The sequence below is a fragment of the Falco cherrug genome, chromosome 5 (genome assembly GCF_023634085.1).
Source record: "Falco cherrug isolate bFalChe1 chromosome 5, bFalChe1.pri, whole genome shotgun sequence".
NCBI lineage: Eukaryota > Metazoa > Chordata > Aves > Falconiformes > Falconidae > Falco > Falco cherrug.
This window is the reverse complement of record NC_073701.1, coordinates 9,712,899-9,729,641: the sequence shown is the minus strand read 5'-3', so window position 1 is coordinate 9,729,641 and position 16,743 is coordinate 9,712,899. Positions and strand designations below refer to the sequence as shown.

Genomic DNA, 16,743 nt, shown 5'->3' with positions numbered 1-16,743 from the left:
AAAGCAGTGCCTCCCAACCTCCCCCTAGCCCCTGCCCTCCTTGCAGAGAGGTCTCTTCCATCCTTCCTAATACTGGCAGGAGAAAAGAAGCTACTGTCAGGCTCACAACCTCACCCATACCCCACTTAAGGTTGTGATCTGTAACTGGGAAGTTACTACTGTGTCACAGGAGGAAAAAGCTTTATCAAAAATGTCACACAATTAAACACCTCAAAAGTGGTTGAAACAAAGCAGGATGGTGCCTACCAACAAAAGGCACTTAGGCTCCCAGAGACTTCAAGGGACACAACAGGCATGCACCTTTTCTTATGGAATACCATGCGCTTTAGCAAGGTTAAATTCCATCTGCCCTTCCAATCCTCTTTCCTTTGCTTTTCCCCAGTGAAGATGAAGCTTCAGAAACCTACTAAGAAGAGATTATAACTAAATGGGAAAACTCCCAGAGGGAGAAAATTATGCCTCTGACTGGAGTCCATTGGCATCAGCATCACGTCCTTAGGAGTCAAAAAGAGGATCGAACTGCTTTTCATTTGCACCAGCTGATGAATACCGTGCTTCCATGAAAACCATGGGGTTTGCCTTTCCCTGGTCAGCCACGGTTTGAAGGCAGATGTGGGTCACCATGCAGAGCTCCTCAGAGCGCTGAAACCTCCAGCACCCCTGGCCAGTGGTCATGCTGACAGTCTCTGAACATGAGCACTCTGCTGACAGACAGAGCCTTTTGAAGCTGTTCAGTGAAGAACCAATTTTTAGGATCAACAGGGAAGTAAAAACCCTGTTAGTGCAGTAGATGACCATCCCAGTGAAGTCATTGATCTACCCCACTCTTCCATGATACGGTCTTCCCATGGCCTTGCTTTGGGCTTTTCCTGTAGGATTTTCTTCTGGAGTGCTAAAAAACCTTCTGAGCTGTGGAGGGGACCTTGGGAATAAATGTTTGATGAACCCCTTTGAGCTCAGCACCTTTGTTCAGTGGCCTGTGATTTGCAGAGGACTTGCCTTGGTGATGAAGGTGATCCCTTCCAATGCCATGCTACTTTTTAGAGCAAAAATTTTATTTCTTTTGTTTACAAAGTACTGTCCCCATTAATAATGTTTTATAGATTATAAGAATTCCTTGGTGCAAAATATTAAGTATATAATATATCACTGTGTAAGCAATCCCCTCAAGATATTTTGTTTGCTTTAAGCTTTAGCTAAAAGCATTTTATAACATTTGGGTTGTTGCTGATACTGTGTTCCTTCACCTCCTTGGTTTGCTCAGATTACTGCCAGATTTCTTAATTCCCCTTCATGCCAACTGAGATGATGCAGTATCTCCAGGCCAGTACCATGTTGCAGCCTGTCAAAATGTGATGGAAGATGGCCCTGAAGCCTTCCTTGACTTAAACTGCAGCTGTCGTTTTCCATCAGTGCCCACTGTTGTAGCTTAGCTCCTGCTGGCACAGCACCCTATGCAGAGTTTAAGCTGTGCTTTTCACTGCAGGTCTCCACTTTTCACACAACTGACACTTTTAACTCTCCCCCTTTCCCACCACCGAAAAGCTTCCTCTTGCTCCTCTGACTTTTCTTCTCTGACCCTGTTCCTTCCATGCCTGAGGTCCCACACTGTTCTCTCCCCTCACTCACACTGCCCCATCCATGCTTTCTCCACAGTATTAAGCCATCATTACTGGGAGCAGAAAACAAAAGCTTTCAGAGGAACATCTTCCTAGGCTCTCAATGTCAAATGAAGAGTATTTGCAATAAGGGACAGGTACCAGCAACGTCTCTCCAATATCAGATCCTGCTCTTAAGATGACAATTCATCCACACTGACTGAAGAGCACCATCCCAAGCAGGGCTGGTAACTATAACCTGGGCTCCCATTATGGTACCGGCCACACATGCAGCAGTACAATGAGAGGCAGCAGGTGGGTCTGAACTGAAGGGCAAGGAGCCCAGGGAAGAAATTAGATGGTACCATTCAGCATGCTGAGCTGCAGTCACAGGACACCAGATGCACTGCGACTGCCAAGTTTCTGCAGGGGTCGAGGAAGAGAAGAGCAGCATGGAAAGGTCTGCGGGATGGTGAAGAGGCTCTGCTACGTTTTATAAGGAGCACTTTCCCCTTGTAAAGACCGGTAGAGGAGAAAGGGCACATTTTTTGGGAAGTGCCAACAGTGGACTAGCGGTGTCCCATATATCGCTTACCCCTTTATGCTTCTTTTCCTCATCCCCTTCAATTACATGTCCTGATCTCACTGATAGGACGAACATGGAAAATAACTTTTCCAGCACAGAAGCTGGCATTATGTCAGGCTACATGAGAGCTAATTCAGCCAGAGCATTACATTTTTTTCAGTTGACTGCAAGATAAATGCCTCTCAAGTCTGCTTCTCCTTCACAAGGCTGTAATGCACGTAGACCTACACCAACAGAGCAATGCGTCTTGGCAGGCTGACATATGCCCAAGGCTGGCTTCACTGTCTTAAGCTGTTAAAAACCACATAATATTTTCACTCTGTCCTTCTATCTGTTGCAAGCATTTTGTATAACAGGTGAACGCCAGAGAAACATTCACATGTTTCTCCTCACAGCTCTTGTCGCTGGGGAAGTGGACCACAGGTCTAAAATGACTGGGCTGCCCTAAGAGAAGATGGAGCTGAACCCAGGTCTCCTTGCCAGCACATGGACATGTGTCCCTGGGTGTCTGAGCCTGCACAAACACAAATCCATGGCACAATCTTTTCCCCAGCAACCTTGCAATGCCGCATGTAAGACAAGAGACAGATGAAGCAAAGCAGGAAAATGGGACACAGTTGAGCCACTTCAGACCAAGGATCCACCTAGCCCTGTAGCTTGTCTCCAGCTATTCCCAAATTTCTTTTATTGCTTTCTTTTCCTGTTCCAGTATCAGGCCTGGGTTTGGTGCTTCCCCCTGTCTCCCACTACGCTCACACCAGAGCCCACCACTGGCAGTGTCCCAAGCAGCTGTGACACAGCACTCTCTCAGGGAGGCTGAGCAGAGCTGGGCATAACCCTTCTACCCTCCCTTGTCCATCTGTCTGCATATCCCTCCCCCCATCCTGAGCCCACACTGCTCTCCTCAGCACACACAAATGTCCATGCTGGCAAAGCCCCTTGGCAGAGGGGGCAAAGGGTGGCCAGCTCTGTGCCAAACCCATCGTTATACACCCTGGCCTTCCCCTTCCCTCATCAAAAAAGCCTCCTACACTTTGCTTGGGTTGAGCTGACCAGAGAATTCCCCATGGTGCCCCCTCCCATGGCACCGGGATCTGCCTCTGTCCTTGTGCTCACTTGTGCAAGAGTGGACAGTGGATGGTGCCAGCTGAATGGGTCAGTTGCTGCTGCTTTGGGTTTTTTTCTCATATGTGTGGAAGGATTACTTCAAGAATGGAAAAAACAGTTAAGGAAACATGAAAAACAAACAAAGCAAGCTGATGTCCCCAGGGTCCACAGGAAAAACCCAGAGCTGTAAGGAAACATGAGAGATGCAGGAACGGGACAAGTGCACACGATACTTCCCCACGTACACTCCCATTTCCATCCTGCTCAGGAGACAATGGCAGCCAGTGTGCCTGGCTGAGCCCACCGTTCCCTGCCTGCTGAACAGCTGGCAAAATTTACTGAATCAAACCTCAAAGCGCGCCAAAGATGGACATACATCGAGATAACTGTATCTGCTTTCCTTGTAGACAGAGGGGAGCTATGTGATTCGCATGTGTCAGAGCTGGAACCACCCAGGAAGCCCTGATCCTCTTGTAAGCCCTGACCATAAAAACAGGGGCTCCCCTTAGAAGGCAACATCCAAGTTAAATGGCAGAAAGAAATGTAAGCATTAGTCTGTGAGACAGCATTTCCCTTTCTGTCACATGAAAGACGAGTTCATTATAGAACATCCTCTCTCAAGCCTGTAGGGAAAAGCTTGGAGGCTCACAGATAAAACAGATTGAGTTATGTCTTCCTTCATTTTCAGTGAGTACAAGTACAAGGATTTTTATTGTCCACAATGTTAGCAACATTGCATCGTCCAAAAGACCTTGTTCATTTATCAGCTTTCTTCAAAATCTTTTGTTCACAAGCCTGCTTGTGTGTGAACACAGAAAAAATCCAGCTCTATCTAGTATCAGCCTGCAGCTGTTCAGTGACAGAAGGATTCAAAAGCTACGGATATGAACATGGGAAAATCCACCCAAAGCAGAAGGAAGACACTGTAAGCAACAGCTGCATGACAAGAATATGCTGTTTCTGTACTGTGAGAAGAAGGAAAAAAAAAAAAAAGCTACAGTTACAGTAAGCATCAGAAAGTTGTCAGCAAACATTACAACTGTGATTCCAGTCAGAAGAGAAGCAAAATTACTTCTCCTTCTAACTTTCTCTAGGTATCTGATGCTCTTCTGGACATATGTTCTGATTCCCAGCAGGGTCTGGAAACTCTGAGCCAGGAGCTGGGTCCTTTGAACCATCTTCTAAGTGCTGGAGTCAGCAGATTTCAATCTGTCCCTGACTTTCACAGGAAAAAGGATAAAAAGAGCAAAAAAATAACCCACAGTCCCCCAGACCTGCTAAATCCTTTCAAACCCCTACACATAATATTCTCATTAATCATAATAAGGCTGTGTTTGGGTCATAGTATGTTGGACACATGCTTTTTATGCTTCCTTAAACCAAACAGATCCCAGGCACAGTAGATTTCTAAGCGTGTTCTCAGTGCACAGGTCTTCCCTCAAGTACTTCTCCCTGAGACCCCACAGCCAGACCCAGAGACTAACAGTGGCTTTCCCAGCTCTCCAGGAGTTTCAGCTTATGTTTCTGCATGCACTCCACTCTTGTAGGTCCTCTACTGTATATTTTACCACCTCAGGGATAAATAGCTATTAAAATACATACCAGATCGACTCTGTCACATTTGCAAAAATTATCACTCTCTCCTTGAGATGCACAAGAAAATACACAGAGATAAATAATGCAACAGAAGACCCCACGTGCACTTCCCTGCACCTGGTTCTTCACTATCCCTTTCCAGGTCCTCTCAGGAGGACCTTCTGTCACTCCTGCACAAGGTGTCACCACATCAAATTGAAACCTTTCTTCTGTAGCTCGCCTTCACAGGTGCTGTCTCATTATAAAGTATTCTGGTTTGCAGAAGTATGTTCCTCTCTTGTTTTTTACCCTCCTAAGCTTTCTTTTAGCCCTTCTTAGCTTCTAAGGGAATGCTTGTCCCTGTATCCCAGCCCACTCCAGAGAATCTGGATAGCCTGACCTTCTCAAGATGGAGCAATTCCTTTGTTATCTGAAGATAATGAGCCCGTTCAGGTGCCAGCAGTCTCTAATAGTCCATCTGTTCACAGACAGAGAAACCAGTTCCCTTCCTTCTTTCCTAGTGCAACGTTTGTGAGATAAAGGCACAGCAGAAGAAAGTGCTACAACGTAAGGGTGGGAACCATCTGTAAAATGAAACAGGGATTCTATACTGCACATAGATTCTTTAAAAATACTACCTATCCCATCCACTTTGATGAGGGAGATACTCAGGTATTACTCTGACATCCGAAAGGCAGTAGTACTCCAAGATATGCTGTGAAGCTCCTGTAGGCTGTAGCTTTACACCACAGAGCCTCAGCTGCCCATTTCTAAAACAGAAATTACACCTCCCTAACCTGCAGGTCATTTTGAAGCATCTGTTCTGAGGATGGTGGTTGCTACCAATGAGCCTTATAAACAAAAATTTGAAACCCAAGAAAGAAATAGTTCATGCCTGGACATCAGAACAGCCACCCAGGCAAAAGGTCCCCTAAGCCAGTGCTCTGACTCTGCCAGCAGACAGTACCTAGGAAAGAACTGAAGAACCCGATGAGGAGCTAGCAACACTGCCCCAGGAACCAGCTCCCTGTTCAAAGAGGCTACTGCTGCATTAAGATGAGGCGGAAAGCCCAGGTGAGAGTTTCAGCATACAGAGAAATGAGACAGTACAAGTTTTGCTAGGGGTACGGATCTGCAGTAATCAGGGATGAAGGAAGAACATAGCTCACTACCAAGAATGGAGCTGAGGGAGGAGACAAGTGGAGGATATCTGGAGATTTCAATGAAGGAGAGCAGTGTGGAACATGTGCTAGTGATTTTCTTAGTTAATAAAGCAGTTTAGTTCAATTTACCAATAAACCCCACATCTACAGATCCTGCACACTACATCCTGAGCTATGTATATGGAGTTATGCCAATGGACAGCAAGCAGCTACCACTGCTTCTTGCTGTTCCTCAAATACTCGGGAAACTTCAAGGTGATAGACAAACACTGCAGCCAGGCAAACTCTGACCAGGCACAAGTGAAAGGTTCTTCCCTGAGACTGATGCAGCACTGAGACAGATTACTCAGAGAGGCTAGGGCATCTCCATCCTTGGATATTTTGGCTGGACAAGGCCCTGAGCCACCCAATCTAGCTTGGAAGGTGGCCCCGCTGTGAGCAGTGGATTGGGCTGGATGACTTCCAACCTAACTTTCTATGAGCAATGTTTCTCCCAGAGTTGTGTATATTTACATCCAGTAAGACAGCTGAAGGGCAGCACCACCCTTTAGGGAGCATCAAACCACACACAGGAAGCTGTGTACACCTGTGAGCACCAACTTCAGAATCAGGGAAAACAGTAATCGAGCAAAAGTGTCTCCTAGCCAAGAGCAAAGCAGAATGCTGTAGAAGTGAGGTAGCAGAGCTGCAGAGAGAAGAGAAGGGCATCTCTTCTGACAGCCCTGGGGAGAGGTAGCTCTTGAGAAATTGCACGCCATTGCTCAGCTGGTGCAGAAGTGTTTTGCTTGTGTGGGGTAATGGAGGAGCTTTGGGAATTCTCCAGGGGCAGCAGCAGTGAATTTTGCAGAAACTGGTGAGAATTTCTTTCCACTTCATCAGGAGAGCAACTATCATTTCAGCTGCCTTCCTGTCTCGGTCCCTGCACAAATGACCTTCTTACCCACATCAGGAGTTTTGCCCGGACCAAACAGGAACCTCTTTAGATTTTGGATGTAACTCAGACAAAGCAGACATGACTTTCACCATGCCTAGTGAGACACCCCAGTCAGCCAGAAGCTACCTGTATGAAAGTGCTAGGAGCTTAGATCTGAAACAGCTGAGGGTAGGGCTTGAAGCAAAGATGTTCATCGCCCCATTGTGCCAAGGCAGAGGGCCAGTCCCTGAGGTCTTTGTTCTCCACTACTAGGGTAAGCACCCAGCAAAACCTCAGCAAGGGCAGCAGTGCTGAGCATGAGGACTTGGGGTAGCAAGGGATGCTAACATGCTCGTACGTGAGAGGGGTTTCACACCACCCACATTTTCTTACTGAAAAAAAGAAAAACATGTCTTCAAAAGCCATGTGGCACTCGGCAAGTGACTGAAGACTCTGGCTGTAATTGCCACTGTGAGAAGGGGCACAGCCTTTCAAAATGCATTAATTTCATGATTAACTTCAAAATGCATACTTCTTCATTTGTAGCACACCGGTGCTGAGACACTCCATTACAGAAATGAAATACCACATTCCCAAAAGAGAATGAGGGAAAAAAGAAGCAAATTATAGTACCACATACAGGTGGTCATTAATATTATATGCAACGTAGTATTTTAGACTATTAATGTGTTTAAAGTAATTCATTTTCCCAGGTGCAGGTGTAATTGACACAGAGAAAAGCAGTAAAATATCTGCACTATTGAACCATGGGAATAGATTTTAATTCAGCAGTTTCAGAAGAGGAAATTAACAAGTAAAACTGTTTACTTCAGTAGAGGACATTTATTTACACTGCTTTATTTTGGTTTACTCTTGTTTTGTTTTTCATGTGCTTGTCAGGCAATAAAACTTTCCATTACATTGGTTTGACCATGTTAAGAAGACCAAAGTCAACAGGTCTAGAGAGCATTTCATAGTCCCTGAAAAGCAAAGAGGACATATAAAATACTGTATTGATGGTTATATAAGCCAGAATACTTGTGAAACTAATATTTCTTTATGAACAGTTTTTGATGCTTTTACAGAGGAAACAAGCCAAGTGCTGAGGGAAAACAATTTTTCTTCCCTTTAAAGATCCCCCTGTTTTCAGAACTCAGTGCTCTGTACATCTGCACAAAATGAGAAGTCCAACTTATCCCCTAAACAAGTTGTCACTTAACACAGTTGTTCACATGGCTTCCGAAACAAAATCTCACACTGATGTAGCTTTGTATAAAATATCTTGCTATTTGCCAGACAATATATGCCTCATATGTTTCAGCAAACTATTCAGCGTGGGAACCTGTATCAGGATAATTCTCTTCCTGCAGATTAACAGAATCATTACCCTTACTTTTAAAATACAGCTGCTTCTGGGATTATTTAGCAGCTCACAGCAATGTTAAGACAAGCAAAGCATGCAGTATCCCTTCCCAACTCCTCATACAGGAGCAATTTGTCCGAAGGTCTTCCTCACCCCTCCCATTTGTATAGACCTGGGCATGTTACACACATATATTGAATGCACAGTCTTTGTCTACATGTAGGCAGAAAGAAAATAAAATGGAATTGAAGCTCCACGTTTGTTTTGGTAAGAGCAGAACCGCATGTGTTGGATCAAGATCAAGAGACCACAGAGAAAAGTCAGAACATTACTTTTGAAGGAAGGTGTGTGTGACAGAAAGACGCTTCAAATGTTGTTGATAAACTGAAGGTCTGGGGACAGACAGTCTTTTAGTAATCTCCCCTAACAGTCCAGAAAGAAAAAAGATTGTGCATTTAACGTCAAAGCCATCTTTGAACTAAGGATTGATACAAACATCCCAGACAGCAGGGAAACCACGGCGGAATGCAAGAGATTAACAGCAAAGTCAATTTTAAGCAGAAAAGCAAGCTGGTTTATAAGCAAAGAAAAAAAAAAGGATTCCTTCAGATCACCTTCAGACACTATTCATGATGAAAGAGATATCAATGTTCATACCTGTAATTTGTCAGAACTGTTCCTGCTCTTTCAAATATCTCCTCCAAAAGCCAATTTTTTTTTCCCAACACCCCTTAGTACAAAAAGAGTAACGGCGTTTATGTACAGTTCTGTATACCGGGGGCCCGATCCTGTAAAAAATCTCAAGAGCTCTCCCTTTCAGTTGACTTCCTGGCTTGTGGGAGGCACCTGTTAAGTGTTCCTGTACCCTGTAAATGAACAGCAGCCTTATCACCCAGCTCACCAAGGACAGGATCGAGTCGGCAGCACTTGCTGCAAAGTACGTGGCACCTCTGCAAGATAAGGCTATGGCACTGGGAGAGTTTAAGCAACACAAAATTTTCCCTGTCTCCCTTATAGCAAGAAAAATGCCAATCCCAGACTTCCAGCTCCAGCAGAAATTTCTCATCCGTTTGAACTCTGTTGCTGCAGAAAAAACTGCAGCATCTCACCTTAATTGTGCACGTGGCTGTGCTACCACAGGTTGTAGGTTCTATACAGATTCACAGATCGCCAGAAGGCAACACAATGATTATGGATCTGGGTTTTTTTGGTGTAACACTGGTCACAGAACCCCATGTAGTAACTCCTCCTTCAACTCTGTGACTGTGATTTGTGGTAGAATATACTTTTCAGGATTTAACCCCACCTAACCTTAAAGACACAGCCCTAAATGAAATACCAAAGGATTAATTAAACTCGTAGTTGAAAAGTTCACATTATTGTTAGGCTCAATGTACCACCATCACCTCTACCATCCTAAATTTCCCTGAATTTATCTAGATTTCTCTAGCTTGCATTCATGTCAAACCTGGGATTGTCTTTGGGCTAACGGTGATGAATTTATGAAGTCTTCCAGCCTAAAACATGAGTCGCGGGTACGTGATCATTCTTGTAGCTCTTTTTTGAGTCCCTTCCCATCCTGCCTAATAAAAAAATCTATGAGTGGAGTTGCATGCTCCTTGCACTGGGCATTGCACAAACACAGTTTCTAATTACTGCCCTGACGAAGTTTAAGTTAAGGAATGAGAAAGGATAAAAAAGAAACTTTGCATGAAACAGAAAGGAGTAAATACTTCAAAACCTGTTAAGCAATCATACAGAATTCATTAGTTAATGCTGTAACTGTTGTGCCTGCATAAAATCACCCTCTAAAGGCAAGTATAATTTTATTACAGGATATATTTCACATGCTCAGTAATTACATTGTTTAAGGTGGCTGTTAATGATAACACTGCCACTGCACAGGTATTTAGAGTCAAAATTTGCCTGTACAATTAAAAATAACTCCTTGAAAATACACAGGCAATGCACCGCAGTTCCTGCAGTATCCAAATCCTTTCCTTGTCTTTAATCAGAAACCAGAGGAAGGAAAAAATAATCTTTATTGTGTTGTTCATGTTGAATGCACAGCATGGAATTACGGAATTTACCTTTGGACAGCTAAAAGTCAGATATTAAAAAAACCCAAACAACCAACCTCCAAGACAGACTGCTTCCAGTGACTGAAGTTGGAATAATTTTATTTCAAATCTATCGCACATTTTATTATTCACGGTGTTTGTTTGCTTTCAGGGATTTCCTCAGCTTGGACAGTGGCAACACATTCATCTGTTTCTTTTTTGGCTTCCAGTCGGTTTCACTTTCAGATTCTCATGTTTCACACTCCAGCCTTCAGGTTTCAAGCACTGCAAGGGAATACTCATTTCATTTAAACAAACAAAAAAACTGCGGCCGGCGGGCGCACAGGCAGCATGTCTGTCGGTCAGCAGTTCAAACGCAAAGCTTAATCCCATGCTGTCCCCCGAAGCATCTTCACGATGGTTCTCTGGGCTTTGCAAAGGAAAGGAGTGAAATAAATCGGAGTGATGACGAATTAAGGATCTATTAAAAAGAAAAACCAAGAGTCACCGCGTTTCGCTGCGCTCTCGGACCAACACCGATAAAATACCATTACACATTACCGATGCCCTGACAACCGCGCGTCGGATTAACGCCGAGGAGCCCCGACACCAGGCTTGATGACCTGAAGAAGAGGGGCTCCCAAGGCACAAGCAGCGACCCCGGCGGCATGGCCCCGCGGGCAGCGGTGGCGGCAGGACAGCCCCCTGCCCGCCGGGCTGCGGGGGGCGGCGGCGGCTCCGCGCAGGGCGCAGCGCGGCTCCGCGGGAGCGCCCGCCGGGGGCTGCGCGCACCGCCGCCCCGAGCCGCCGGGGGAAGCAACGGTGATTTAATCACTTGTGCTTTTAAACGGGCGAAGCGGCTCCGCAGAAGAAGGGGAGCGAGTGCGAAAAGTTTTTTTTTTTCTTTTCCGGAGGGAGGGTGGTATTTAACATATGGCACTCGGTAATCTCTACACGGAGGCTGTTAAAACATCTGCTGCCTCCAAACGCATGCGGCAGCGCCCGTGGGCACGGGGACAAGGCGAAGGGGCACCTCGGGCACGCTGGCTTCCGCGGCCGCGGGTCCCCGCCGCCCGCCCCGGCTGCCCGCCCGCGGCCGGCGGCTCCCCGTTGGAAACGGGTACCGCGTATGTAAAAGCCGTCGAACCGGGGAAAAACAGAGGTTGTGGTGGTTTTTTTTTTTTTTACGACGTCGCTGCACATCAACGGCACCTCCGCGTGCAGAGCTGGCATCCTTCCATTTATTGATTTTCGTGGGGGTTTTTTCCTAACGGGACACACACCCCCGCCAAGGTGGCGGAGAGGCAACGGCACGCCAGCGGGGGCCACGGCCGTTCCCCCGGCGGCCGCCCCATCGCGGAGCGCAGGGGGCCCCCGCATCCCTCCCCCGGTCCCCGCGGCTCCCCGCCGCCGGCAGCCGCGCCGTGCCCCAGACATCACCCCACTTCGGAAAGTCGGTGCCGGACAATTAGGACACCCGTTGTCCTCCCCCCCGAAACGCACATAAATCACAATCGCTGCATTGTCGGGCTACAAAGCCAGACGGGAGCGCTTATGAATTTAAGTTTGGAGAAGGAAAACGTGCGCTGACACAACACGCTCCCTGTTCACAGGAGTAGCCAGGAAGGGGAAATGAATGGTGGAAGTTAAAGAGCCTTTCATTGCGGAGCACGCCGCGCCGCAGCGGGTACCCGATCGCCGCCCTCGACGTACGGCGGGGGGGTGCCCCCTCCTCGCTCCCTTCCTTCGCCCTCCGCAAACGCGAGCCTCGCCGGCCAAAGCTCTGCCCAAATCCGCCTGCGGCGGGCTCGCCCCCGGTAAGCTTCCGCCTCGGGGGGATGGGGGTGCGAGGGGCCACACACGGTGCCCGACAGCTCCCAGACGACGCTTCGTTTTGGCGGTGGCCGGGAGCTGCTCGCTTCGGGGACGGGACGGGACGAGGCAGGCGCGGAACTGGTTTCGCGGAGACATGCTGCTAGCAAGGCGTGGGGGGCTCGGCTGTCCTGGCCCAGCCCCGCGTTTATCGGGGGTTGGGTGTGGGGGCGCCGGGGCTGGGGGGGAGGCCTGCTGGCGTTTTAGTGGTGCAGTGGCCCTTTGCTCCGACGGGCGGGTTAGGTGCGGGGCCGTCCCAGCCGGTTTTTGCAAGGGAGCCGCTGGACTCCGCAGATATGCAACCCTCGGCAAAGCCGGTCCCATCCCGCCCGTCCGTTTTGATGCAGAGGGGCGAGGGCTGGCGTGGGAGGGGGCGCGTTTGCCCACTCGCGGGCAACGACGGCCGGTCGCCAGCCTTCCCCGATACCGGCAGGGCCCGTGCGGTTCCCGGGACCGGCGGTGCGGCCAGGTGAGGACGCCCCACCTCGCCCCCTTCCCTCCCGGGCTGCTTTCGATGCCGGGCAGCATGCGTCCTTAAAATATAATCTGCCCGGTAACAATCAGCGCGCAGCGGCGAGAGCCCCAGAGCTATTGGCTATGCAAATGGAGGGAGGGGAAGCGGCGCCCCAAACTCCCCACTCAGCCTTTAAGGCGGTATTTTTTTCCCCACCGCCAAGCCCACCTCCGCGGCGCCCCGGCGGGGAGCAGGGGGAGGCAGGACGCCCCCCCCCCTCCCCCCCCCCCCCCCCGGCAGCCCTGCTCCTCGCATGCCCCGGGGTGGGCGGCTCATCCCCGGCTGGCCCCGGGCAGCTCCTTCCCCCTCGGGAGCCTCTGCTCTGCAGCGGCAGAGACCTCGCAAAGTTGACACATTTCAGGCGGGGAGCGACTGCGACGCCGGCGAAGTGGAGGGTGGAAGTCACCCGGTGCGGGGCATAACTCCTCTCCCCCCCCCCCCCCCCCCCCTTCCTGCGCGGCGTTTCCTAGAAAGTTATATCAGTGTGGCCATGCAGTGCTAAAACGGTTCGCCTGCTAGAAACACGTATATGTGCCGGAGGAAGTAGCGTGGTGATTATTGTTAGATTTCACCCCGAAAAAGCCGAGGAACCCCCACTCGTCACGGGTCATTTTCGGGTTTGCCGTGAGGCTGCAGTTCGCAGGGAGCTCTGTACCCCTCCAGCTGCAGATTAAGGGGGTGCCAGAGGGGAGAGTGGGTCAAGGGCTGGAGGGGTGGGGGTCGGGATGTGGAGCTGGCACCCTGCTAAGCCAGGGCGTTTCATCCTTTACCCCAGTCGTCTCAGTGGGTACCGAAGGGGAGCCCTTAGTTTCCTGCAATAAGAAAAGGAGGGGGAAATACATTCAGATGGGCTCCCAGAGAAGGAAAGCGTGGAGCGGATTTCATTTGGTGGCTGGAAGGAAGAAAAAGAGAAGCTGTCATTTGTGTGCGTGTGTGTCCCTATACGAGGGCCTCCTGGTTCCTTGTTAGCTTATAGAGAGGAGGGGAAAAAAAAAACCCGCGTTTGATGTTACGTCTGACCAGCTGCTGTTCTCCATAATAACAAGAGAGAACTGCCTGCCCTGAGAGTTGCGTCACTTTGCTTCAACTTTAGGCTAGAAATCGAGAGAGGGAGAGACGAGCTTCAAGGGAGGCAGGAGCGAGCTGGAAAGCCCTGCCGTCTTCCTCCCACCCACCTACCCCTCCTCCTTTACCCCTCTCCTTTCCCCACCCCCTTTCCCCCCTCCGAAAAAAAAAAAACTTTTCCATCAGAGAAAGAGGGAGATCTCTTTGGAAACATGGAGCTGCTGTGCTGCGAGGTGGATCCCGTGAGGAGAGCTCTGCCTGACCCAAACTTGCTCTACGATGACCGCGTTTTGCACAACTTACTAACCATAGAGGAGAGGTATCTGCCCCAATGCTCCTACTTCAAGTGCGTCCAGAAGGACATCCAGCCCTTCATGAGGAGGATGGTGGCCACTTGGATGCTGGAGGTTTGTATCCCGGCTCCTTCCCCCGGCCCCTCGGAGCGGTGCCGGCCGGGGGCGGGGGGAGGCAGGGCGGCCGGCTGCGGGCTCCCCGCCGCGGGCAGCACCTCCGCCGCGCCTCGTCCGCGCTCCCCCTGCAGCCCCTCGCCCCTCCGGTCACGGTGGGGTTTCTTCTTGTATCCCCCCCCACCTCCTCCTCCTCCCCCCCACCCTCCTGAGCTCACCCGGTGCGGTGCGGTGGGGGAAGGGGCGCGGGGAGCGTGGACAGCCCGCGGTGGAAATGGCCCCTTCCGGGGGGCTGCTGCAAAGCGGGGTGCAGGAGGGGAGGAAGCAGAGCGGTGGTGGTGGGGAGGGAGAGTTGGAAAAGTCATTTGCAATTAAAAAGCAAAGAAAAGCCGCCTCCGGCTGCGGCCAGCCGGGAGCGCTTGAGATTGAGGGTTTTCTGGGAAAAGGGAGCTGCGCCCGGGGCAGGGCGAGGGACGGGGGGTGCTCGGTGCCCCCCGCGTTTTGCCCAGCCAGGATTTCGTGCCCACGTATGCAGTAGTGAGGACGTGCCTTTTTTTCGCCATGTTGCGTTGCATGCAACTCTGCTCCGAGGCGCCGAGCCCGTCTGCCCCCCTTCCTTTGCAAGAAGGGGCTGGGGACTGCCCCCCGCCGCTGCGGCGCGGCCCCCGGCCTGGCGGGGGGCTGTCGGGAGGCCCGAGCAGGCGGCGGAGCCCCCCTTCGCCCCGATACTTAAGGCGGGGCGGCAGCGGGCCCAGGTCCCCGCAGACTCGCTTGCCTTGCCCTGGCCCCACCACCCATCATTTGCCCCTTCGGATCTCCTTTGGGGGGGACTTTTCGCGGACCAAACCCCTTGGGTTGGAAAGACCAGACTCCCCGCTTGGTTTTCATGTGCGATTTGTGCTTTTTCTCCCCGGCTCCGATTTTTGGTAAATTTTTGAAATAATTTTTTCGCTCGCTCCTGCTAAAAGGATCCGGGCTGCTCGGGCTCTCCCCACCCCACCTCGCCCTCGCTGTGTCTCCCGTCCTTACCCCCCCCCGCCGCCGGATCGGGGGCGCAGGGCTGGGGGACACCCCCCGCGGGAATTTTTGCAATTGTCGGAAACGATAGGGGATCGTCCTGGGATGCCACCGGCACCAAAATCGGGACCCCCGGGGAAGTTGTAATATTTTTATCGATTTTTTGAAAATATGACGAAATAAAAAAAAAAAAAAGAAGAAAAATTGGGTCGCAAAAAAAAAAAAAAAAAAGTCGGAGACTGCTCGCTTGCTGCTGGATGGGGCTTTTCGGCTCTCCCACACAGTGTCTTGAATTCATTTCTTACTGAATGAACTAAAGGAATGTGAAAGCCGATTGACAGCCTTCCCAGCCTCTCCAGAGATCTCCCCCTCCCCCAAAATTTAGCTCCCCGGGAAACAAAAATAGCAGGAGCCATAGCAGGCAGGCAGTGGTCTGTTTCGTGGGATCACTCATTTATTTATTTTTTCCTTCTTGTCTCTTTCTCTCTTCCTCCACCGCCCCCCCCCCCCTCCCGCCGTCCCATCCTCCCCTCCCCATGCTCCTCGCTTGCAGGTCTGTGAAGAGCAGAAGTGCGAAGAAGAAGTTTTCCCTCTGGCCATGAATTACTTGGACAGATTCTTAGCTGTGGTGCCCACCCGAAAGTGCCATCTGCAGCTGCTGGGGGCGGTGTGCATGTTCCTGGCCTCCAAGCTGAAAGAGACAATCCCCCTCACAGCCGAGAAGCTGTGCATATATACGGACAATTCCATCAAACCCCAAGAGCTGCTGGTAAGCAGCCCCCTTCCACCTTCCCCCCGCTGGCCCCGCACCGGCCGCCTTCTCCCTGCCTCTCCCTGTCCCCTGTCTCCCCATCACTGTTGCCACCCCCACCCCCCCCCCCGCCTTTTTAAAAAGTCACTCTTCCCACGGGTTCTTGAGCATTCTGTGCATTGTCAGAAAGGGCTAAAGACACCGAGGAGGGTCGACCCGAGCCCGCAGGCACACGGTGCTGGGGGGGATGCTCAGCACCTCCCGGTCGGCTGCTCCGATGCTGTCCCATGCGGTGCGGCGCAGACCCGCCTCCAGCTGCAGTCGCGGGCGCAGCGCTGCCGGCGGGACCCCGCGGGGGCTGGGGTGGCCGCGGGGATCTGCTCCACGCCGCGTGTCCCACCCTCCCCCTCCGTGGGCGCGGGTGTCCCCGCAAGGGACCTCGCCGGGAGGGAGGCGCCGGGCGCACGTGCGCGGGGCGGGCGGCGCGGGGCGGGGGCGCCACCTGGCGGCAGACACGCGGCGCCGGGCGTGACTTCACCCCCCGAGCGGCTGCCAGGCGGCCCCGCGCCCCCGGCCGGGCAGGGGCGGGCGGGGCGGGGCGGGGCCGGGCCGGGGGGCGCCGCCGCGGGCGGTGTGTGGCCGGGGCAGCGGCGGTGGGTGCGCGGCCGCCTCCCCCGGCTGGGTGAGCTCCCCTCCGTGCTGAAACCGGGGGGGACCGCGGCTGTGGGGTGGCGCCCGGGAGGGCTCGTGGC

At 51.2% G+C, this 16,743-nt stretch overlaps 1 protein-coding gene and 1 long non-coding RNA gene across 3 annotated transcripts in view; one reads left to right on the top strand and one right to left on the bottom strand.

Annotated features, from left to right (window-relative positions):
• The first annotated feature begins 11,828 nt into the window (after positions 1-11,828).
• Positions 11,829-16,743, top strand: part of CCND2 (cyclin D2) — a 40,280-nt gene continuing 35,365 nt past the window's right edge. For both annotated transcript variants that reach the window (XR_008732456.1, XM_055711950.1), the window contains exons 1-3: positions 11,829-12,182; positions 14,003-14,223; positions 15,794-16,009. Coding sequence is in view for 1 of the 2 variants with exons in the window: in XM_055711950.1 (XP_055567925.1) it covers positions 12,002-12,182; positions 14,003-14,223; positions 15,794-16,009 (618 nt within the window). In the remaining variant the exon portion in view is untranslated. The remainder of the gene's footprint in view (positions 12,183-14,002; positions 14,224-15,793; positions 16,010-16,743) is intronic.
• On the bottom strand, positions 13,284-14,259 carry LOC114017754 (uncharacterized). The gene is made up of 2 exons (XR_003562992.2): positions 14,124-14,259; positions 13,284-13,563 (listed from the first exon to the last, which is right to left on the bottom strand). It is a non-coding gene; the product is annotated as an uncharacterized LOC114017754 (long non-coding RNA).